Source organism: Vollenhovia emeryi, unplaced genomic scaffold (genome assembly GCF_000949405.1).
Source record: "Vollenhovia emeryi isolate VEMERY1.0 unplaced genomic scaffold, V.emery_V1.0 DF939355.1, whole genome shotgun sequence".
Lineage (NCBI taxonomy): Eukaryota > Metazoa > Arthropoda > Insecta > Hymenoptera > Formicidae > Vollenhovia > Vollenhovia emeryi.
Window position 1 is genome coordinate 51,946 of NW_011967011.1, and position 21,361 is coordinate 73,306.

Genomic DNA, 21,361 nt, shown 5'->3' on the forward strand with positions numbered 1-21,361 from the left:
TAAATTATTAAAAATTAATCCATATATAATACTTCTAAAAAAGAAGATAATTATGAATGTTAATTGTAAGGAAATTTTGAACACATAAAATATAGTATAATAAGTGAATAAGTTTAAAAGCTTTGGAGGCATTGAAATTAACTCGATATCTTTAAAAGAGTTAAATATTTTGTACTGGCGTTGCATTTACCGCTGCGAAGCCTTCCAATGATGGAATAAACATTCCGCCCACAACCATCTTACAACTTTTCATACTTCTTTGCATTATTAGTGGCAATAATTTTTGTGCCTGTAAAGGCGCGCCTTGCCATCGTGTGGTGTATCTAAAAATTTATTTGGATATTGATTTTCATTGTTTAAGATGATATTCTCGTATCATTATGTACGATATAAAATTATTTTGAGCGCTTTTATACTTTCTATGTATGTAACGTATATGCATGTTCATACAGAAAGTGTATCTTAACACTCAATCACAATGGTCGGTATTAACCATGTTATTTTGGCATGATATGTTTTACAGGGAAAGATATAAATAATTAATAATCAAGACAGTTAATTATTATGACGATTGAATATGTAACATAAAAGATGTAAATGGAAACGTTTACAGGTACTCTTTTCAAAATTGTTATAAAATTTGTAAATATTTTTTCGGTAACATATTCACACACGTTATGTGAACTTACGTGTTCTGAAAAATATCGGCGCTATGATCTATTAAAATTTGGCCAACGTAGTTACCCACGAACAAATACACAACATGACCGAGGATGAATAAAAATAGTGTCATAAGTTCATCAAATTTCTTTACGAATAGAATTACTTGAAACATCTGAAAGAGGTATGAGCAATGAATTGAACAACGATATCAGGAATAAATATTAGCCACATACAATTAATAAAAAACTTTTATAGAAAATAACATGATTATACAGAGTGTCCGATGTAGAAGTGATTAACCGAAAGATGGAGATAGATTGGATCAAACTGAAAAGAGAAGTTATGTACAATTTTGTAAAATTCGCAATAATTATTGAGTAATAAATAAAAATGTCTAAACGAATAAACACGCACAACGAATTTTGCAAAATGGTATTTGACTCTTCTTTTTAGTTTAACCCAATTTACCTTCATCTTTCGGTTGATCATTGTTAAGTCGCACAACCTTAACACACACACAAACACACTGAAAGAGAGGGGGCAGCGGGGTGCGGTTTAATGACAATGCTTTAAGACTAACAATAAGAAGAACTTGTTACTCGAGAATATAATTAATGAAATATTACTCACAGAAAAAAGATTAATAATTAAAGATGTAATACCGATTATAAGAAGAATGCTGTATGATATTGCTAGAGTGGACCACAGGAATTCCGAAAACCTTGAAGAAAGGGAAACTATTGCATCACCGTTGTAATTTTCGCGTGTTAGCCTTCTTGCTCTGCATGATTTTTTTGAGAGATTTTTGGAACGATATAAGTATTATTTCATAGAGAATTCAATAATTTTATGTATTAATCGACAAATCGAATAACTTCCCGTTTACTACTTTATTCTGTTTTACTAACAACAAAATGTATTATACCGACTCGATAGCTCTTTTGTGAATATATACAGCTTCAATTATCCTTTTGCAAACAATGATTGCGTGCTTTTCAGATGTGTAACCTTGTAAAAACTTGTCATTAAATGCTTGATCCATTCGATAACTGCATAAATAATAATTGTATATTATAAAAAATAGATAGCGTATCGTTTAATTAAAGAACTCAAAGTATAAAATAAAATGTTAAATGGTATAATAAAAATAAAATAAAATGCTGCACGCTACAGTATACAGATTGTGAGATTTAGCTAATTTTCTTTTATTTTATTACCTGGCAATTTGAAACATTGCACAAGCATGTTGTACGAATGTTACGTATAACGATTCAGTGCTTATCAAAGTGGCAATTATTAAGCCCAACGTAATGTCTACTTGTAATACAATTGCGTAAAAAAATTTTTGCTGATCGACAAAGTACTCTCCCGGAAATAGGAGTTGTCGCGGGCGTGAGACATTTAACGGCGCAATGATATCGAGGATACTTGGTACGAATGGTAAAAAGAGACACACTACCGTAGCGAAACAACCCAGTACTGAAATTATAAAGCGTGACTTTCAACATAATTACATATTACGATTATTCAAAAAGCCAATAAGTTATGTGTATGTATCTATTTCTTACTTGTCAAACTCAAAGTGCACATACTACCAATGTAAGTGTATTGTTCTATAATCTCTAATTCTTTTTTATCTTTAAGCATATTCCAGTCTTCTTCTATATGTTTCATGAGACTCCTTAGCTGTTTGTCAAAAATTATAAAATTCAGATAAGCAACCTTAGATGCACGGACAAACTAATTGATTTTTATTTAAAAAAAATTACAATATATTTTCAATTTTTCTTACAAAATTCTATTATAAATTACAACTAAAAAGAAACTTATAAATTTGTATTGTACTTATGTTAATCAGCAGAACGCTTGTTTACTTTAATCATTTGTCTTAATGTGATATTTTGAAATAGAAAAAGGTGCAATATAAATACGATAACGTATTGTCTCACTATTGACTCACCTTTTTAGCCACAATACAGAATGTTTGATATTTTATAATATAGATTAAGCAAAGTACGATAGGTGAGAGAAGTTTTATCATGACATCCCTTTGTTCTAATGTTATGAATTTCGCAAACTAAAACCATGAATTTCAATAACTCAATAATGACTGTCACAAATTATTAATTTTTGAAACAAGCAAATCTTACACTAATATTAATTCCTTGCAAAGTGTTGTATAATATTCTCACCTGGCAAATCGTCGTGAATATTATAATAACGTTACAAAATATCATTTGACAATACTTGTAGATGGAATGTTCATATGGCCATAAGCCAACTAATAACAACAGACGTCGATTGAGTTTATAGTATCCATCCCCGACAAAGTTCATCTTTCTACGGCTGTCACAATACTTCTGTATTGAGAAACGAAGAATTACCCTCCACTAGTTTGTCGTCCATGTTTATCAAACGTATTTTTCGCTTATATTGCATTTTGCTTGTCTATGAAATAAATGCGAAGAGTAAGTGCTGCAATTTATATATAAGTTCAATACAATTTAGCAATTTATAAAATTAGCTGTGTATTAGAAAGAATTCCATCGTGTTCATATCTAGTCACACGCGCAAAAGTAACAGGTAGAGAAAAATTAGTAATCTGCGCAATTACAATGATAGTCCATTTTATGCAGAGGGATAATTTTCTTATACCTGATGTGTTCCTCTTTTTATATCAAATTCATTCCTTTCCAGTGCTCATCAAACCGTCAGTGGTTGTGTCTCGCATTGAAGAAAAAAGTTTACAACATCAGCTTGTACATAAACATTTTTTAAATACAACATATAGTTGAATGAATATATTTAAGCCCCTTAAAATATACTTATTCTATATATGTCTTTAGGACACGGCATGTGTGCCATGTTTTTAAGATAAAAGAGATAGAGGTTGTGTGACTTTTACCGTTTGAAAGTACTCATACAGTAAAATATGAGTATGAATATACCTGAAACGCTTCGATATTTTCCATATTTATATGATAATCTAATAATTTAAATATTTACTAAATTTTAAAGAAGACAAAATACTGTTTTACGTTATCAGCTGTTCTTGTTTAATGCCCTTATTGCGCTGACCATACATATAAAATCATAAAAGAAGGTAAGAATGATGTGCAAAAGTTCGTGATTAGAATTTTTATTTTTTAGCATATCGATACACAATCGTGCTTTATTTCTAAATAATGATATTAATAAACATCGATATTTGTAAAATTGACATTCAACATGTTTTTCTTCTTCCATCAGATATTTGTTTTGATGATAATGTAGATAAAACTTATGAAAGACATACAAATTTTTAATTTAATTTAATTATTATATTTAAATATTGTTGCTTAACTTCTTTGTTGTTAATTTTAGTTATAGAGCTATTTTTCAATACCAAATATAATAGTATCATAAATAAATAAAATATGTTATTCATTACTTAATTCTCGACTTAATTATTCAACGAGCATTCGTGATTCCAATTGTTTTTATAATACTTCACTTTCAAGGCGAGATTCTTTAGTATTTTCGTTGATCGTTTAATGTACACTATTTTTACAGCAATAAAAGATATAATTATAAACATAAACAATATTAAAATGTTTATCAGTATTGGCTAAAAATATGACTTTCCTTCTTTCTTTAAAAATTTATGAAGTCTGTGCGTTCTAACATCTCACAAAGTCATCTCGTTCTTCATGAATCTCATAAGAAAATGATAAGAAAAGATTATGTTGATTTTACTCAACATTGTATGTGATAGATATGGGGACAATATTTTTGCGCGGAAAACCAATAAAAAGTATGGCACGGTGTCAGTACTCTAACGGGTAAGCGGTATAGTGCGGCTTTGCGCCGACGCAATGCCGGTACGGCGACGCAGCGCGGGCGCAATAGCGAGCAATAGTCTGCATTTGCGATGGTCCCCTCAATACAGTATGAACCATCACGCGAAGAACATATATCTCTTTATTACGGCGAAACGTCGTAACTCTTCGGCGATATTAACAATACGTATAAGTGCATTCGTGACTCTGTCAGCTCGCGAAGCGTTGTGTGTTCATTAGTGATTTGCAATGTGATGTGATGTGTGCTTTCTTAATTTCTTAATGAAATGTTCGATGAATCGTGCACACAGCGTAAATAGAGTATTGAAAGAATATTTGAAGAAAGCAATTAGATATTTTGTATATAAAATATTTAACCGCCTTTTTAATTTTAAAACAGATGAACAGAACAAAAACTGTGAGATATACCAAGGTAAAAATACAAGTAACGTACATAAAACTTAAAATTCGTATGGCTTAAAAATGTGATAAAGACAAATTTAAAGGAATAAAGGAGTAAGAGCCGTGACGGGGTGTAAGTGTCTAAATATTTCATATTTTTAAGTTTATTACGAAAAATATTGCCTCAGCCAGGGTTTAAACCTGGACCTCCCTCTTACTAGGCGGGCGTCTCAATCAATTTGACTACCGAGGCATATGGAAATATTCATCGCAATAAACAGTCTAATGTTGATTCCCAAAAGCCACCTATTGTGACAGTATTCGTAAACGAGAACTGCGCGCCGACTTAAATAGTCAGTCTTAAAACACGGTACAATCATCCACACAATGTATCTCCGTTATTACCCTCCCATCCAACCAAATAATTAAATGGAAGTAAGAAACGCATGTTACGTCCGCGTAAATTAAAATTCGTATGGCTCAAAAATGCAACGCATATAATATTTAAATAAGAATTTTTCTGCACATTTCTCATGTAAGGTTTATTGTAAACAAAATTATTTTTCTTCCTTTCTTCGAAATCACATGTTTGACTTAAAATGCAATCAAAGTTGATATCCTTGCTATCAACAGTTTGTTATTACGAAATGAAAGATGTAAACAATGAGATATAAAATAAATTATGGAAAAATTTTAAATCTTTCTGAAATGTCCACTATTTTATATTATATTGTAAATAAAATTTTATTATATAATTACACAATGGCTATTGCAAGTTGTGTGTGTGCAAAATGGTACATGACTTTTCTTCTCAGTTGACGCATTATTTTTTGGTTGGTAACTAATGAATGTGACACCCGGTGTATTCAGGGTGATTCAGAACCTCTGTAAGAAACTCTGAGGAACGATAGATGTTGCAGAAAGGACCATTTTCTATGAAGTATCCCATGTTGTCTGACGCGCGTAAGAACTACGCGATCACCTAGACAAGTTTTAGGTGACATTTATTACAAGAGATGTTATTTATTTATTTATTGTTACAAATATATTTGCAGGCAGTCTACAAAAGATGTTCAAAGTGTCTGTCCTAAGCCTGATTGCATTTGTGACATTGTCGTAACATTGATTATTGAATTATTGAGCGTTTAAGTTATTTGTCGAATCCTATACAAAAAAAGTCGATAGTCGAAAGTCTCGAAGTATTGTTGTCGCTTTTCCGAGATGCTGATTGGCTGTCTCGCTTGTGCAATACGACATGCTTCAGTCGTATTATTTGCAGCTATCAAACCATACAAATTTTTAGAGAGAGTAAATGGTGCGCGCAAAGCGCGCGCTTGTGTTGTCTAATTTGGTAAAAAGCAGTATGTATTCGCACCAGCAGTTCTTCTCTAGTATCAACTAGAGAAGGATGGCACACACGACAGGACGTAGCTCGGTTAAACATTTTAAATATAAGCATAAACAGATTCAAAGTTCAATAGTCCGACAATCAATGTTACGATTATGTCAATGCAATCAAGTTCAGGGTGAATACCTTAAACACTTTTTATAAACTGTCTGCAAATACATGAAACAATAAATGAATAATAACATAATTTTAATAAATGTCACCTGAGAACTGTGTACGCGATCGCATAGTTTCTAAATAACGCGTTAGAGAATATGGATTGCTTCACAGAAAATAATTCTTTCTGCGAGATCTATTGTTCTTCAAAATTTGTTGCAGAGGTCCTGAATCACCCTGTATACTCGTACATATATGGACGTATATGTATATGTACATGTACATGTGTGTATACATATTCATACATATGCATAGGGAAATTCATTTAATTTGATGAAATTATTCACAAAGTAATATAACTTGACATATGACTTTTATTATAAATATCTTAATAAATATCAGTTGTAGGCCCCATATCGTTCAATATTTTTTATTTAGCGTTTAATTACAATTATAGTAAACATTACGTTAGCGAGCATTTATTTAAAGATTTTATTCACGAGATACGTATGATTTTTTTCAGTTATGAAGAAACAAATGCATATATGTATACCTATACATTTGATTTTCGAAATCCAATTTTGATTATGAACAACAATATGAGAATGTTCATAAATAGTATTTTATTCTTAAATATATATATATATACAATATAAAGATCAAAATTATTCCAGAGAATAAAAATAAATATAAAAGAAACTGTTTTAAAGTGTTATAATAATTTCCAGCGAAGTTCGGTAAAACCTTTTTGCGGGTTAGTCATGCTTTGCGTGATAACTTACAATTTTTCTTCCCCAAATAATTATATATCTCGATTTCCCCTCCGTTGAATTCTCATTATTGCCACCATTGGATAAAATTACAGTGTGTACATGAAAAGGTAGTAATTTGATATCGATGCCATATGCGTTATAAAACAAGGGATGACAAACTTATCGATCGGTGTACTTTTATGACATAAAAGTATGAAATATTGCTCTTTAAAGTTTTGGAGTAAAAATAGAACTATGGAGTGAAATATTCACTTTATTGGAGTAAATATGTATCATCATTAGAGTGAATATTTACTTCAATAGAGTGAATATTTCACTCCATTCTACTTTCAGTTCAAAAACTTTTGAGAGTGTTGTAATTATTTTGACATGGAAATAAAATATTATTTCGGAAATATGTGTCTCATTGGTTGTCAAACAGTCTAGGAATCGAATTAATTAACCAATGGACATTGTTATAAATACGTTTGTGCACGGAATTGTAGTGATCTAGAGATTAGATCTAGATTAGTTTCATTGCGCTTGCATATGCAAAAATTGTCTCATAATTATTAATACAGTTTTTACATTTTAATGCAATTTTTTTATTATATCGACTACTAGGATTTGCTGTCTGTTTTGATCTTAACGCACAGAATATATCATAGTGAGATAAGACAGTGTCAAACTCGCCATCTAAAAGAAATAATTATAATATAATATAAAAATCTAATATAAATATTAATTATTTCAATAAATTTTGCATAGTTATGTTATGCTCCCTAATGCTATTATACTTATTGTCTTTTAATAATAGTAATTCAAAATAACGGTAGAAAAAAATATTATTATATTACCGACGCGAAACCTTCCAGCGACGCCATAATTACACTACCAATATTGAGCACGTAACCTTTTACCGTTCTTTGTAGTATAAACATAAATAGTTTTTGAATATGTACGGGTGCTGCGTACCATTGTGAATCGTATCTGTATAATTGCATAGAAAAATGCATTCTATTTCCTTCCTCTTATTAAAATTCTTATTAAATGTACAATATTTGTATAATATGCAAATAATGTGTTACGGGTTAAATGTGAAAACTTACACTTCATCAAAAATAAGACAACTACGATCTGTTAGCTTCTGTCCAAAATAGTTGGCGAAAAACAAAATGCCATACTGGCCTCCAATGAAGGATACACATGCTAATAATTCTCCAAAATCATTCATTGCCAAAACAGCCTCAATTAACTGAAAAGTAACGATGGTATTTTATTAAAATTAAGCAAGCACCATTTTCTAACAAGAGATTTTGCAAAAAATACTTTGCAAATAAACAGACAGAGCAAGACATGTAAAATAAGATTATTTGCTGAAAAAACAACAACTCACACGAAACATGTTAATAGTTATTGTAATCACTCCAAGCATGAGCATAAGGAAATAAGTTAATCCAAATGTGGACAGTATGTAATCTAAAAATCTTCAACAATAAAAAATTGCATAGTATTAATTTTTTTTTGCACTGAAAATATGTGCAAAAGATTTTTCAGTAAAAAAAATTGATGTCTTGCATCTTTTTCACATGATTGGTATACTAACTCGACAGTTTTCCTGTGGATATGTATAACTTTTACAATTCTGGCGTGAATTATGGCATATTTTTCATTTGTAGTTACTGAAAACATTCCGTCATCGAAAACATGTTTCATACGATAACTATAAACATATGTTCATTATTTTCGAGTAAATAAGATAAAGATGCGATATAAAGGTTAATCTGTCACAATTATTTGTATATTTAAGTATAAAAATATAATTACACATATTATCTCTTTTTCTATAATTAATGTTATGGCTTGCTTTACTTTTGTTGTGGCCATAGACATAGTAATACTAGACCGAGCATAAGACGCCAGACCTGAGGCTCAGGGTACACTTTTCTCTTTCTAACGAGAAGAATAAAAAGAGAAAGGTTGACGCGGCACCTACTTTCTATCCTTTTCTACCTAACTTCATTGCTTAAAAGAGAACATGTTCAGTCTAATATTACTATATCTATGGTTGTGGCTATACCGTGTTTTAGTAACATATTCACTGTTGAATAATTAATATCAACATTAGTGATAAAGTGCAATAAATGTACGAGATTTATCTGGTATATTTTATATATCCAAAAATATACAGGAGTATTATCGGAAATTCGCAGCGATATTCACCTGGCCACTTCGAACAATCCACAAGCATGATGAACATATACCATATTTAACGTATCAGTTGCAAGTACTATGGTTATGCCTAATATGACTAATAAAGACTGGTGCACCAGGATAGGATAATAGAATTTCTGTTCATCGAGAATAAAATAATCCGCTAAGAGCGGCAGTTTTCTCGCACGAGATTCGTTTAAAGGATTGATGAGGTCGAGAATACCCGGTACATAAAAGCCAAAAATAAAAATAAACAAAAATGGGATGCATAAAGCTGAAATGTAGCGTTATCACGAAATAGATTAATAGTTTTTATTATCTCCATTTTTATACGCTTGTAAATTAGTATAAATACATATACATATATATGTATATATATTGTATATAGTAATAATATCTTACTCAAGAAAACTATTGTGTATCGCATTCCGATTATGGTGTAATACCGTATAATTTCGCATTCCTTTTCGTCCTTTAACGTATTCCAATCATGCTCAATTCTACTCATTATTTCTTTCACCTAATAATATCAATGCTAATTAAACGTGGACGACAATATTTTAATTTAATTTCAATTACGTATTAAAAAAGTTAAATTAAATAATTTAATAATTTGGATTAAATATATTTTTCATATACGTACTCTATCAATTATCATAATGTAGCCAATAAACTTCAAAATATAGATGAGACAAGGAATACAGTATGTTAAATTATACAAAAAACGGTCGAGATCATAAATCGTGGTTCGTAATTTGGCTACCTGCAGAATAAATTTTATTACACACCAATGATTTTTCAGTTGAAAGAAAATATATCAAGTCACTATTGCAATTATCTATCATATTCTCTTAAAGTCAATCAGTGGAATTCACTGAAAAACAGACACTTCACTGATCGTAGTGACTATTAAAAGTGTGACACTGCACAAATCACTATGACCAGCAACTATTCACTCCTTTCCAATGACAATAAAGAGTCATCTTTAAGATTAAGTTAAAATTTTTCTGATATTTAAAACGACCTATATAAAAAAGATGTAAGAATAAACGTAGTCGGATATAATAATTTAAACTTTTATCAATTAAAAAAGAAATTAAAAGTGTATTAGTAAGTAGACTAAAAATATAATTAATATAGGTATATAAATACATACAATTTAAAAGTAATGAATACCAATATATGTATACACAAAAGCAGCACTAATTTTATAAATCGATAAGTGAAGAATGTTACCTGAGTAATGCCAGAAGATACGAGGAGAAAAATCATCAATGTTCTGTAAATGTATATGTACATGGAATTATTATAAGGCCATAGTCCCATCATTTCTAAAATAAACCGATTGGCCCAATAGTAACGCTGGCCCTCGAAATTCATTTATTATAGCTTCAAAGGTCTCACTGAAAATGAAGCTACTTGCGTTTGCTCGGAGTATGTTGAAAAAGATCCATTTTCCGACGGTGTATTCGCTATTGATTGATATACTTATTATTTCCTCGCACAAATTTTATTTAAAAGATCGTGACAAAAAAAGGGAATATAATAATGAAAGTGAATTACGTAAATTGCGCGACGGAAAACAAATGTTCGCCACTCTCATTATTTATTAATGCATCAAACTTGCGCACGCGCTCTTGTCATTGTTTCGAACCTCACTAACGTGAGTCTGTATTTACGCTGAAGCTATTGAAGTGTTCAATTGTGAAGGCGACATTAAGTTTATATATCTAGTACTCCAATATACTATATTGGGGAAAATATTAGAAAGTGAACTATAGTAAATATCCGTGCCGAAAAAGAAGCATTACATTAGAAAAATAATTTAGTTGATACTATTGCTGATGATGGAGAAGCGAGATAAAAATGATCTAAAAAATATATCTTAATCTATGACACAATAGCAATAATTTCCAAAAGTGAAGAAATGCATTGTATTGTTATTTCTTTCAAAATTTATTTGATTAATGAATATGCAGAGAAGCATATGTAGAACATACTGAACGTATTTTTAACCCGCGGATTCTTTAAACATAACTATTATCCGTTTCGTGGCTCCCTTTGTGTTGTCCCACGGATTGAAGGACCATAACATAGGACATAGACATACTTAAGAGCTGTAATAAATATTAAAAATCCTTCTCTCTCTTTCTCTCTTAAGGGATTAATCAAAATAAAATTACCCACAATTCCTTACCGTAGCAAAACCTTCTAACGACGCGTCAAATAAACCTCCAGCTGTTAAAGCACTCTTCTTGTTACTTCTTTGTATTATAAATGGTATCAACTTCTGCATACATAATGGCGCAGTGTGCCATTGTGCATTATATCTATTAATACATACACAGATTTACATATAAAGCAATTAATATAATTTAATATCTTGGATTACGTGAAATTATTAAATAATGAAATAAACCTCTTGTTTCAAGTTCTTAGTAAGTTTTACAAATTACAATTAATAAGATAAAAAAATCTCTTATTCACAATTCTTCGCATTAATTACATTATATTACATTACATTAATTATATTATATTACAGCAAATATTAGAGTCACACGATTTGTATTGTAAATATATTTAAAATATTATAAAATTCGGAAAATGTGTTTACTTACGTTGCTTGACTAAAGCCAATGCTGCTATCTATAATGTCCTGTCCAACATAATTTCCCAGAAATACATAATATAAATGTAAAAATATAATGCCACTGTACGTCAATATAAACTCCACTTTTTCCTGAGATGTTACTGCATTAATGCACTTGAATTGAACATTATTAATTATATATCTTTTGTGTAGCTTCATAATTGTGTATCACAATAATAATTAATTAACCCTTTTTGAATAAATAGTATTGTGTTCTTTTCGCAATATTCTTATTAATATGCATATACACTTACATTAAAGAAACTGAGACTCATCGAAACCAAACTTAATCCTAATAATATAAAATACAATGTTGCAAAACTTTTCGTCAAAATATTGGTCAAACTTCAACAGCAAAATGTGTATTTATTATACATTTATTGCAATATATAATATTTAAGCCTTGTGCTCAACCTTTTCTGCGAGGATTTTTAGACACATCTAATTGTAAGAAAAACAGCAATTTATTAGATTCTGCTGTTTTTAACTTTGTTTATAAGATGAGTTATCTTTTATATAAACATAAATTAATATATGTAATATATCACGACAATAATTTTGTTTTGTCCAGGCAAAGTAGGTTTCGAGTGCAAAAGAATAATAAACTTTAATACTAACTCTATAGCTCTACGATGAACATACACAGCTCGAATTAAATTGTTATGAAGCATATATTGTTTAATGTCCTTTGGCAGATGAACGTTTTCGTTAAATATGTTTTCTATTCGGTAGCTATGAAAATACGGATATTATATTATATATTATAGAATACGGATGTACTAAACTTGTTTCTATGTTAGTTTCTTAAATAAGTCAATAAATCTTGTGATACTTAAGGCTCTTATTTTTACCTGGCGATTTTAAATAAAGCGGATGTGTGCAAAGCGTATGCTATGGCTATTGTTGCCATAGCCACTATTATGATGAGTCCAGTATAATAAGTTAAAATTATGTGTGTAACAATAGCGGAAAAGTATGTTTCTTCGTCGACAAAGTATTCCACCATAATTATAAATTCTGGCGGTCGCGATTCATTCATTGGTATGATCACATCAAGTATACGCGGTAGACAAATTATTGTACTCATTGCCAATAAAAAGCACACACTCAAAACTGAAGCAAGCGAATTATGATACGTATTGGACGTGTAAAAAGTAACTTGTCACTTTAAAACTTTTTGCTTATACTTGGCGCGAGATACTACCGTGTCTCGTGATATAGAGGAAAGTCCTCTATTATGAGATAGGTTTCTAATATAAGATAGCAGGTATTCAATATCAAAATTTAATCACAAATCTTTTTTTGCAACGATTACACAATCTAACAATGAATTTTCCACTAAACAGATTGCACTCCAAGGGTAATAAATTCATGGTGGAATCAACTGATGCCTATTAATTTAAGAGAAACCCCGCTATCCCATATTAGGATTCTATCTCATGGTAGGGGACTTTTTTCTATAATTCTTATACCTTGCTAAAGGGAAATACTAGAAATACAAAGAAAAAACTTATACAAAAAATTATGTATTGTATTTTTGTAATTTATTGTATTTATTGTATTTTGTAATTTATTGTATTTTCCTCAGTCTAAGAGTGTCAGTGTTTTAAAAAATTTTACATAACTTTTGCAAAACATTTAAATGAAATATTTTAATGGTAATATGAATATAACGTGTAATGCATATAAAATGAATTAGCGTTCAACTAAAAATAATATATTGGAAAAAAGAATTGATTGATATAATTGACTTTTGATTTTATATCTTACACAGAAAAAAGATCGTATGGAATTTTGCATTGTCTGCATATCTTCGTATTACTTCTAATTCCGCCTGAGCCTTTAACATATTCCAATCGTATCGAATTCTATCGAAGATATATTTGATCTACGATCACAAATAAAATATCTTATTCTGTAAGTTTTTCTGGTATTACGTGTCTCATTAGATACTTCTAATTATTTTCATGTAATTACAATGGTTATTTAATATATTGAATAATTAGTTCATACATATATGTATATGATGTCACTTAAATCAGGAAAGAAAAACAGATAATATCAAATATATCATTACAACAAAAACTTACACAAATTTCAAATGCATTAAAACCAAATGAATGCTTACGTTATCACTGAGTAGGAGACCTGCATAATATTTTGTCATAGAAATTAAGATAAGAGCGATGAACAACACCATTTTGGTAATAGACTTGATGCTGTGCTGTTTTACAAGAAATGGACTGCACTGAAAGCAGTAACTTTATTGAACGATTATAGCAAAAATGTAACTAAACATTAATTTACATAAAAATTTAGTCATTTAATATTATAGGCAATTGTCAATGCTTGTGTCAGACTTAATATAAACTTTCATTTAAATAAATAACATGTAAAATGAGAAATTTAATACCTGACATATTAGAATAGATATGAATAGTGTTTGGATGAAGATTATTTGTGTTTTCTTGAAAGTTGAAATTTGATAGGGCCACAGACCGACAGATAGCAGAAGAATTCTATTCAGCTTATAGTACTGTTCTCCAGCAAAGTCCATCTCTCGCGAAAGCTGAAACGCGTATGTCAGGAACAACGCCGCGAAACTGCGTTTCCCTCTCCATGTATCGAGTTAGATAATCAATTTTTGTTTCCCAGGCTTATAGGATAATTTTAAAAGTGACGATTAGTCTACCGTGGGATCAATAGCAGATGTAAGAAATTTAAAGTACTGGGAAGAGAAAAATAGGTGTACATAATAAATAAAGAAGATAAATTTTCTCAGTTTTCTCCCGCCAGCTCGACTATAGAATAAATATAAGTCAATAAAAATAATATTATCCAAATTATCAAAATATATCGTACACTTTTCCTTGAAAATAGACACGTTTTTGTGTATTAATGCTGACGACTAGAAGTTTTACGGGTAACTTAGATCACTTTATCACAATGCACGTTGACTTTGTCCTATATAGTGTCATACACGTCTTTACAATATTATACATATGTATATTAGCAACATCTTTCATATTTCGTGTCTATTAATACAAATAAAAAACTCGGATTTAAGAGTGCAATAATTTGACAAACGTTTTGCAGAAGTGTGAAAAATGTAGATTATATTCATGTGTGAAGAAAAAAAGGTACATATTGATTGTTTTTCCATTTCCAATTACCTTTCCATGAAAAAAATGTGTGTTCAATACCATTTTATTATTATACTTCTCGCTAGATGTTGCACTTTTATCATTGTCTTAATGCTATTTTATGAAACTTGTTTATGTAATATTCATATTTTCGTATTAATCCATTTATTAAACACAAATATTTTTAGTAACTCAAAAATATCGAACGAATAATACACAATACTATACATATATAACATATAATTTTGTGTATGTGTGTGTGTATGTGTGAGTGAGTGTGTGTTTTTGTGTACATATATACGTATAGATATATAAAATTACATATTGCATGGATTACACAATAAAAATGTATGCTAAAACCAATAACACATATGTATACATATTCTATGTATATGTACATATACAAATTCTTTTACAAATTTCTTTAAAATTTTTAATTATGTGATAGCATAATATATTTAATATTTAATATAACATAGTACAATATTAATTAACATTTAAAACGAGTTGAAAGATGAATTACTCTTATGTGCACAATAATTAATAACATCAAATTACCTGAAATTCAAATATTTCCATCTGATAATATTCAAATACTTATACAAAACTCAGCGAATAAAGAATTTATTTCTTAAAAATTATCTCGAAATTATGGAATAAATCACCGTAAAGTAAGATATTGACATGCTCGCAAGCTGTAAATTTATAATTTTCCTTTAAATAAAATTTAAAATGTAACCATTTTAGAGAGTCAATTGCATTTATTACCGAAGAAAAGCCTTTCAGCGAAACTACAAATATTCCTCCAAAAACGAAAGAAAAGTTTTTTGAAGTTCTCTGCATTATGAACAATAACAATCTCTGTACACGCAATGGCGTTATATACCAATATGAATCATATCTACATGAAAAAGAGAAAAAACATTTTACTTATAAAATATGTATATTCAATCCTTGTTTTATCTATGGCAGTGGTACACTTTGATATAGATCTCATTTCTTAAAAATATTCCTTATATATAATATTTTTCAAATATTATACAGAGTATTCAATAACACTGGTCGACAAAAAGGGATCGCTTATAGCCCGAGCCCGGCCTACCGCTTCCTACGTGCTCATTCGCTAAGACGTTTCAATTAATTAATCGGTAACTATTGCACATTTTATGAAATAATACATGACTTTTCTTTTTAGTCTGACCCAATCTGCCAGCATTTTTCGTATGGGTCCTCTTGTGTCAGACACCCTGTATAACAAATACCTTTGCAAGCTACTTACGTCGCGTCGAATACTTCGGAGTAATGATCCGTAACTATCTGCCCAGCATAATTCCCAAGATATAAATAGCAGAATTGTGCGGCAACAAATGTAAAAGTTGTAAACAATTCATTTATGTTTTTTGTAGATAACGCGATGAAAACCTAAAATTACGTCTAATATATTATAGAGTTAAAAAGAATCAAAAATAATTTTTGGTTAGTTGTAGAAATGAATTGACTAATACATTCTAATATCAGTAATCGACACTAACCTGAAATAAATTAACAGCTAACGAAGCTACCCCCACACTGAGCAATACGAAAAAATGCCCTTTTAAATCGGACACAATCATATCAGCAAACCTTCAACAATGAAATAAATTATATGCTAAATGTAGTATAAATGATTATTGTCAAGCTAGATATTATCAAGATAATGAAGTTGCATAAATAAAAAAAATAAAATTTGTTATTAAACTCTCACTGAGTCTAATTTTTTTAGGTCAAGAAAGTTACAATTCAGAATAGTTTGTTTTGAATCTTGCTTTAAAGCCCAATTTTAAATCTTCACTTAATGATATTCAAGTTACTTATTTGCAATTTCTGAGTGAACAATTGAAAATACATTTGAATAATGAGTAAAGTTCTAGAGAAAAAATTTTGTGTTATTAAAAAATACCGTAAGATCTAGAAAAATATAATACTTTTAAAAAAGGTGTCTATTAAAAATATAATAGTTAACAGTAACGTGTAGTTGACAACAACATTGAAAATATAGTTGTAAACTGTGTTTTTTAAAAATTATTATACTTTATTAAAATTTGTTCAAGAATACTAACTCTATAGCTTTCTTTTGAATACGCACTCCACTGATAACGTTTTTATAAATTGCATGATCTTTTTGGAAAGATGGTCCTTCTTTAGCATTTTCGGTTATTGCATCTCTGATGCGATAGCTGTAGATGTAGGTATGTGACATTTAGATTTTTAATCATTCAGATAATTTGTGATTGTATTATGATCGAGAAAATTATCTCTCCACATTAAAAATTCTACTTCTACTAACAAGATAGGAATTAAATACACTATAGATACATATGTATATACAGGGCGTTATGTAATGCCCCTCTCAGTTCTTATTTATAGATAGAGCAAACTAGACTGAGTCGAAAAATCCTCTATCATTTTGCAATTTTCGCATTAGCTAACGAGAGAGTTTATTATACGTAGCCGTTGCCGTGTGTCTCCCCGCGCAGCTAGTAAAACGCCAATCGCGGGACGGCCGCATCTCGCCGCGCGCTTGAATTGGGCGGTAGGCCGGGCTAAGGCAACGATTCTTTATCATTAATAACTCGTTGACCATTGCGAAAATTGTAAAATGGCAGAGGACTTTTCAGTCTAATCCGCTCTATCCGTAAATAAGAGGCGGGGCGGGTATTACATAACTGTGTACATGTAATATTACCTAGCAATTTTAAACATTGCGCAAGCATGGCAAATGTAACTCATAAACATAGTTCCGACGGATACCATCATCATCATTGCTGTTGATAAAGTTACAACGGTATGTAGTAAAAGCCAAAAAAAGTATCTTTCTTCGTCAATAGAGCATTCTATTAAAATGTAGAAGTGTCGTGGCCGAGATGAGTTCAATGGCACTAGTATATCCAAAATCACTGGCAATATGTGGCCTATTATTATAACAGATATGCCGAAAGCAAGGATGTCTGATCAAAATGATGAGAATAATTATTTTTCTGATATATTTTAAATGCACCCGAAACATATTGCCGGACATGTTACCCTTACGTAGCAAATAAATCGTAAATCGCCTCGAGAATTTGGTATACTTCTTTAATATTGCAATTTCTTGCTTATCCCGAAGTATAGTCCAGTGATACCACATTAAATTTGTAAGATCTTTCATCTGCGATTATAAATATATCTTGCTTAATTTCATAATAATACAATAGAAAGAAGGACTTACTCTTTGGTTATTATAGAAAAAGGCGCCGTGTTTTAAGATGGCTACAAATATGGGAAGAACGATCGATAACACTTTCGTAACTAGGTTTATAGTGCAGTCTGCGCTGATGAATGTCGTAAGCTAAAATATCAGTATTGTGTTTACAATATGCGATGATTATTCGCGCTTATTAATATATTAATTACTTTCATTCTTGCCTATATATCTTCATTTTCAAATTAAAAGTCATTTTTATGCCATTGCACATATAAAGCCGTCGTACCTGGAGCACTATAAATGAGAATAAAATGGTGAGGTAGAATGTAGCCTGAATATTTCTCAACTTTGACTTCTGATAGGGCCACAAACCGCATATTAGCAAAAGCAATCGGTTCACATTATAGTACTTACTCTCAGGAGCGAACATCTCTCTTCGAATACCGAAACTCGACTGCAAGGCTATTGCAGAAATTATTCTTTTTCTCCCTTCCACAGTGCTGCATTATGTATTCTGCTTATTTCCCTCTTACATTTTTTTTTTCGTAAGGTAAAAACTGAAGGTATACTTTCAATGCGCATATTAATTTAAAAGCTGAACAGTTTCTAGCATGAAGGATAATTGCGCTCAATTTCGAAGTGCAATTACCTATAATTTTGCGGTAACTTCTAACTGATGCGAGTGACATCGCGAAAATTTCTCGCGACCATAGTTCGGTTTTATTGTTCACGACGTCGCGAAAGATATTATACCTTTATTTTGTAATATAAGACAACTTATACTTGTGTAATAATACATTGTGTATTATTTGAAAATGGATGAAAGTGAAGATGAATAAATTCGGTAAAGTATAACAGTCGATTTTCTTGGTAATATCTATATCGTACACTTATTTATAATTCTATTTTGACGGAATATTGTTAATTCAACTACAACTTGTGCAATTTGTTATAATTATATAATTTTTTTAATAATACATGTTCATCGTTGCGTAGAATAGATTACCATAAAATAAGATACCGACATACTTGTAAGCTGAAATTGGGATTTTTTACATCTTTTATTATATATTATTTCTATACACATATATTATTTTTTAAAGCTAAATATATATTTCTTACAAGAAATAAAATCGTGACATTGCACGAGAGATTAATATAGAATGTACAGCATGCAAGATTGTTTTATGCAATTAATAAAATGCTTGCACTGATTTATTAAGCATTTTCTCACCGTGATAAAACCTTCTAACGACGCAACATATATTCCTCCAATGACTAAACCGAAATGTTTTGTATTTCTTAGCATTAAGAAAAGAATTAATTTTTGCACTTGTAAAGGTGCTACATACCATTGTACATGATATCTAAAAGTTTATTTGCGGTATGAACTATTATTTATTATCGTATAATTAAAATATATTTTATTACTAGACTTGTTCCTGCTACTCAATTATGCAGACACATAAAAATTATGCAAAATTTTATAATTATTGTACTTACAAATTTTTTAATACAGCTGCACTATGATCTGTAATTGTCTGCCCACCATAATTTCCTATGAAAATGTAAAGAAAATGGATAATGACATAGAAAGTAGATATTGCCAGCTCATTTGCGTTATTTGCAATTAATGCAGCTTCTAGTGCCTGGATATAAAACGAGTTATGTGAAAACCCATAAAGCTATATGAAATCAGTTTGGCGAAGTACAATTAGATGCAACTTACATTTAACATATTAATGGCTAATGAAATTACGCCTATCCCAATTAAAAAGAAGTAGGACTCTTTAAAGCTGTCTAAGGCACGTTGTGTGAACCTTCAAAACAACAAAGAAATTCGATATCTATTCACAAATCATTTGAGTATTATGATTCAGCGCAAAAAGAATTCTGCATTAAATAACTTTATCTCGTTTGTGTTATTCATTGTCCAAAAGGGAATATTAAATATACTATAAGTAACATATAAATAAAAGCTTAGCAAAACTAAGGATCAAATAAAATTGTTAACGTAACAATAATATAACTTTGACTTCCGTACAGTGAATCCAAGTTCAAGTTCGATTCATTCTAATATGCATGTACTGTACTTGTGAAGAGAATGATTACTCTAAATTGATACAGACTCCATAGCTCTACGCTGAATGTTTACGGCGCTAATTAACTTCTGATGCATCAAGCGATTCTTTTGAGAAATTGACATATGTGAAATGTTTCCATCCAACGAACGTTCGATACGATAGCTATAAATATGTATACATTTCATATCACAATTAAAATACGTTCTGATAAACGTGCAATACAAACATCGAAGACTTCTACCAGCAAATTTTTAACATTGCACAAATATGTCGCATGTAAGCTAGAACCATTGATGTAGTACTTGTCATCACAAAAACACCCACGAAAACAATTACGAAAAATAAGTAGGCATATCTTTCTTTAAAGAGATATTTTTTTTCAAATTGTTGCATCAAGACATCATCTTGTAAGAAAGATTCATTGGTTACTGCAGAATTATTGATAATTGGAACAAAATGCATTAGCACCAGAAAAATCCAGCATAATAAGGCACACACTGAAAAATACCTGAATTTGCAAAAGAAACATTTATCTAAAGCAAATTTGCTAAACAACGCAGTTGTAAATATATCTATATCAAAAAAGCCTTTGAGGGAGTTCCTTACAAAGTAAGGCCTCTGTGAGTCGCCGCGTAAACATTCCGTATTGTTTTGCTATCTCAATTTCCCTTGAATCTTTTAGTGCACTCCATTCTTCGCAAATTTGGTTTAATAATTTTTTCACCTATAAATAGAACACAATATTTCCTTTACAAGTAATTAAATTAATTCAATTTTTTAATTAGAGCATATTTTATTGTCATTTATTCATATTTAAAGTAAATTCTTTAAATATCTAAAATAATTATGTTAACAAACATGGTGAACGATTGTAGATTTAGCGATACCTTTAGGTATGTATTTATGCG

General features: G+C 30.1%; 4 protein-coding genes across 8 annotated transcripts in view; all 4 read right to left on the bottom strand.

Moving 5' to 3' along the window:
- Nucleotides 1-7: 7 nt before the first annotated feature.
- On the bottom strand, nucleotides 8-3,472 carry LOC105558329. The gene is made up of 9 exons (XM_012005940.1): nucleotides 2,856-3,472; nucleotides 2,624-2,740; nucleotides 2,232-2,349; nucleotides 1,881-2,142; nucleotides 1,593-1,712; nucleotides 1,294-1,384; nucleotides 690-835; nucleotides 191-323; nucleotides 8-34 (listed from the first exon to the last, which is right to left on the bottom strand). Exons 1-9 carry the CDS (start codon nucleotides 2,997-2,999, stop codon nucleotides 8-10), a joined length of 1,158 nt encoding a protein of 385 aa, XP_011861330.1. The 5' UTR covers nucleotides 3,000-3,472.
- Nucleotides 3,473-7,720: 4,248 nt separating this feature from the next.
- LOC105558330 lies at nucleotides 7,721-14,743 on the bottom strand. Its single transcript, XM_012005941.1, has 18 exons — nucleotides 14,417-14,743; nucleotides 14,132-14,251; nucleotides 13,774-13,891; nucleotides 12,855-13,116; nucleotides 12,622-12,735; nucleotides 12,258-12,348; nucleotides 11,972-12,117; nucleotides 11,551-11,683; nucleotides 11,383-11,470; nucleotides 10,590-10,729; nucleotides 9,997-10,116; nucleotides 9,756-9,873; nucleotides 9,363-9,627; nucleotides 8,746-8,862; nucleotides 8,536-8,626; nucleotides 8,249-8,394; nucleotides 7,997-8,129; nucleotides 7,721-7,835 (listed from the first exon to the last, which is right to left on the bottom strand). Exons 1-18 carry the CDS (start codon nucleotides 14,558-14,560, stop codon nucleotides 7,785-7,787), a joined length of 2,397 nt encoding a protein of 798 aa, XP_011861331.1. The 5' UTR covers nucleotides 14,561-14,743; the 3' UTR covers nucleotides 7,721-7,784.
- Nucleotides 14,744-15,599: 856 nt separating this feature from the next.
- Nucleotides 15,600-18,801, bottom strand: LOC105558320 (odorant receptor 47a-like). 3 transcript variants are annotated; one of them, XM_012005931.1, is made up of 9 exons: nucleotides 18,656-18,801; nucleotides 18,394-18,513; nucleotides 18,216-18,333; nucleotides 17,872-18,133; nucleotides 17,246-17,362; nucleotides 16,679-16,769; nucleotides 16,426-16,568; nucleotides 15,915-16,047; nucleotides 15,600-15,841 (listed from the first exon to the last, which is right to left on the bottom strand). In XM_012005931.1, the coding sequence occupies exons 1-9, from the start codon at nucleotides 18,797-18,799 to the stop codon at nucleotides 15,785-15,787; spliced, it is 1,185 nt and encodes a 394-aa protein (XP_011861321.1). In that variant the 5' UTR covers nucleotides 18,800-18,801; the 3' UTR covers nucleotides 15,600-15,784. The 3 variants fall into 3 exon arrangements, with proteins under 3 accessions (XP_011861321.1, XP_011861320.1, XP_011861319.1); XM_012005930.1 differs by having other exon boundaries at nucleotides 15,600-16,047; nucleotides 17,872-18,097; XM_012005929.1 differs by having other exon boundaries at nucleotides 15,600-16,047.
- A 525-nt stretch (nucleotides 18,802-19,326) lies between these two features.
- Nucleotides 19,327-21,361, bottom strand: part of LOC105558319 (odorant receptor 49b-like) — a 5,456-nt gene continuing 3,421 nt past the window's right edge. The window contains exons 3-9 of one of the 3 annotated variants that reach the window (XM_012005927.1): nucleotides 21,060-21,177; nucleotides 20,695-20,986; nucleotides 20,499-20,615; nucleotides 20,099-20,189; nucleotides 19,873-20,018; nucleotides 19,604-19,736; nucleotides 19,327-19,405 (exon numbers count right to left, since the gene is read on the bottom strand). In XM_012005927.1, coding sequence (XP_011861317.1) covers nucleotides 19,352-19,405; nucleotides 19,604-19,736; nucleotides 19,873-20,018; nucleotides 20,099-20,189; nucleotides 20,499-20,615; nucleotides 20,695-20,986; nucleotides 21,060-21,177 — 951 coding nt within the window. In that variant the 3' untranslated portion in view covers nucleotides 19,327-19,351. Of the gene's footprint in view, nucleotides 19,406-19,438; nucleotides 19,737-19,872; nucleotides 20,019-20,098; nucleotides 20,190-20,498; nucleotides 20,616-20,694; nucleotides 20,987-21,059; nucleotides 21,178-21,361 lie in introns of those variants that run through there. The other 2 variants (XM_012005928.1, XM_012005926.1) reach the window with 2 other exon arrangements.

Bases quoted from the DNA above. Each gene is read 5' to 3' on its own strand.
- LOC105558320 (XM_012005929.1), bottom strand. From the start codon at position 18,799: ATGTTCGCTCCTGAGAGTAAGTACTATAATGTGAACCGATTGCTTTTG. The intron at 18,514-18,655 runs GTACGACGGCTT...CTGATATTTTAG, and splicing joins TCTCATTTATAGTGCTCCAG to CTTACGACATTCATCAGCGC. The intron at 18,134-18,215 runs GTAAGGGTAACA...CATTTTGATCAG, and splicing joins ATTTACGATTTATTTGCTAC to ACATCCTTGCTTTCGGCATA.
- LOC105558330 (XM_012005941.1), bottom strand. From the start codon at position 14,560: ATGGACTTTGCTGGAGAACAGTACTATAAGCTGAATAGAATTCTTCTG. The intron at 11,471-11,550 runs GTAAGGAATTGT...TATTTATTACAG, and splicing joins CGTTAGAAGGTTTTGCTACG to CTCTTAAGTATGTCTATGTC. The intron at 8,395-8,535 runs GTGAGTTGTTGT...GTTACTTTTCAG, and splicing joins TAACTATTAACATGTTTCGT to TTAATTGAGGCTGTTTTGGC.
- LOC105558329 (XM_012005940.1), bottom strand. From the start codon at position 2,999: ATGAACTTTGTCGGGGATGGATACTATAAACTCAATCGACGTCTGTTG. The intron at 2,143-2,231 runs GTAAGAAATAGA...TTATAATTTCAG, and splicing joins GTGCACTTTGAGTTTGACAA to TACTGGGTTGTTTCGCTACG. The intron at 1,713-1,880 runs GTAATAAAATAA...TTATTTATGCAG, and splicing joins GCAATGTTTCAAATTGCCAG to TTATCGAATGGATCAAGCAT.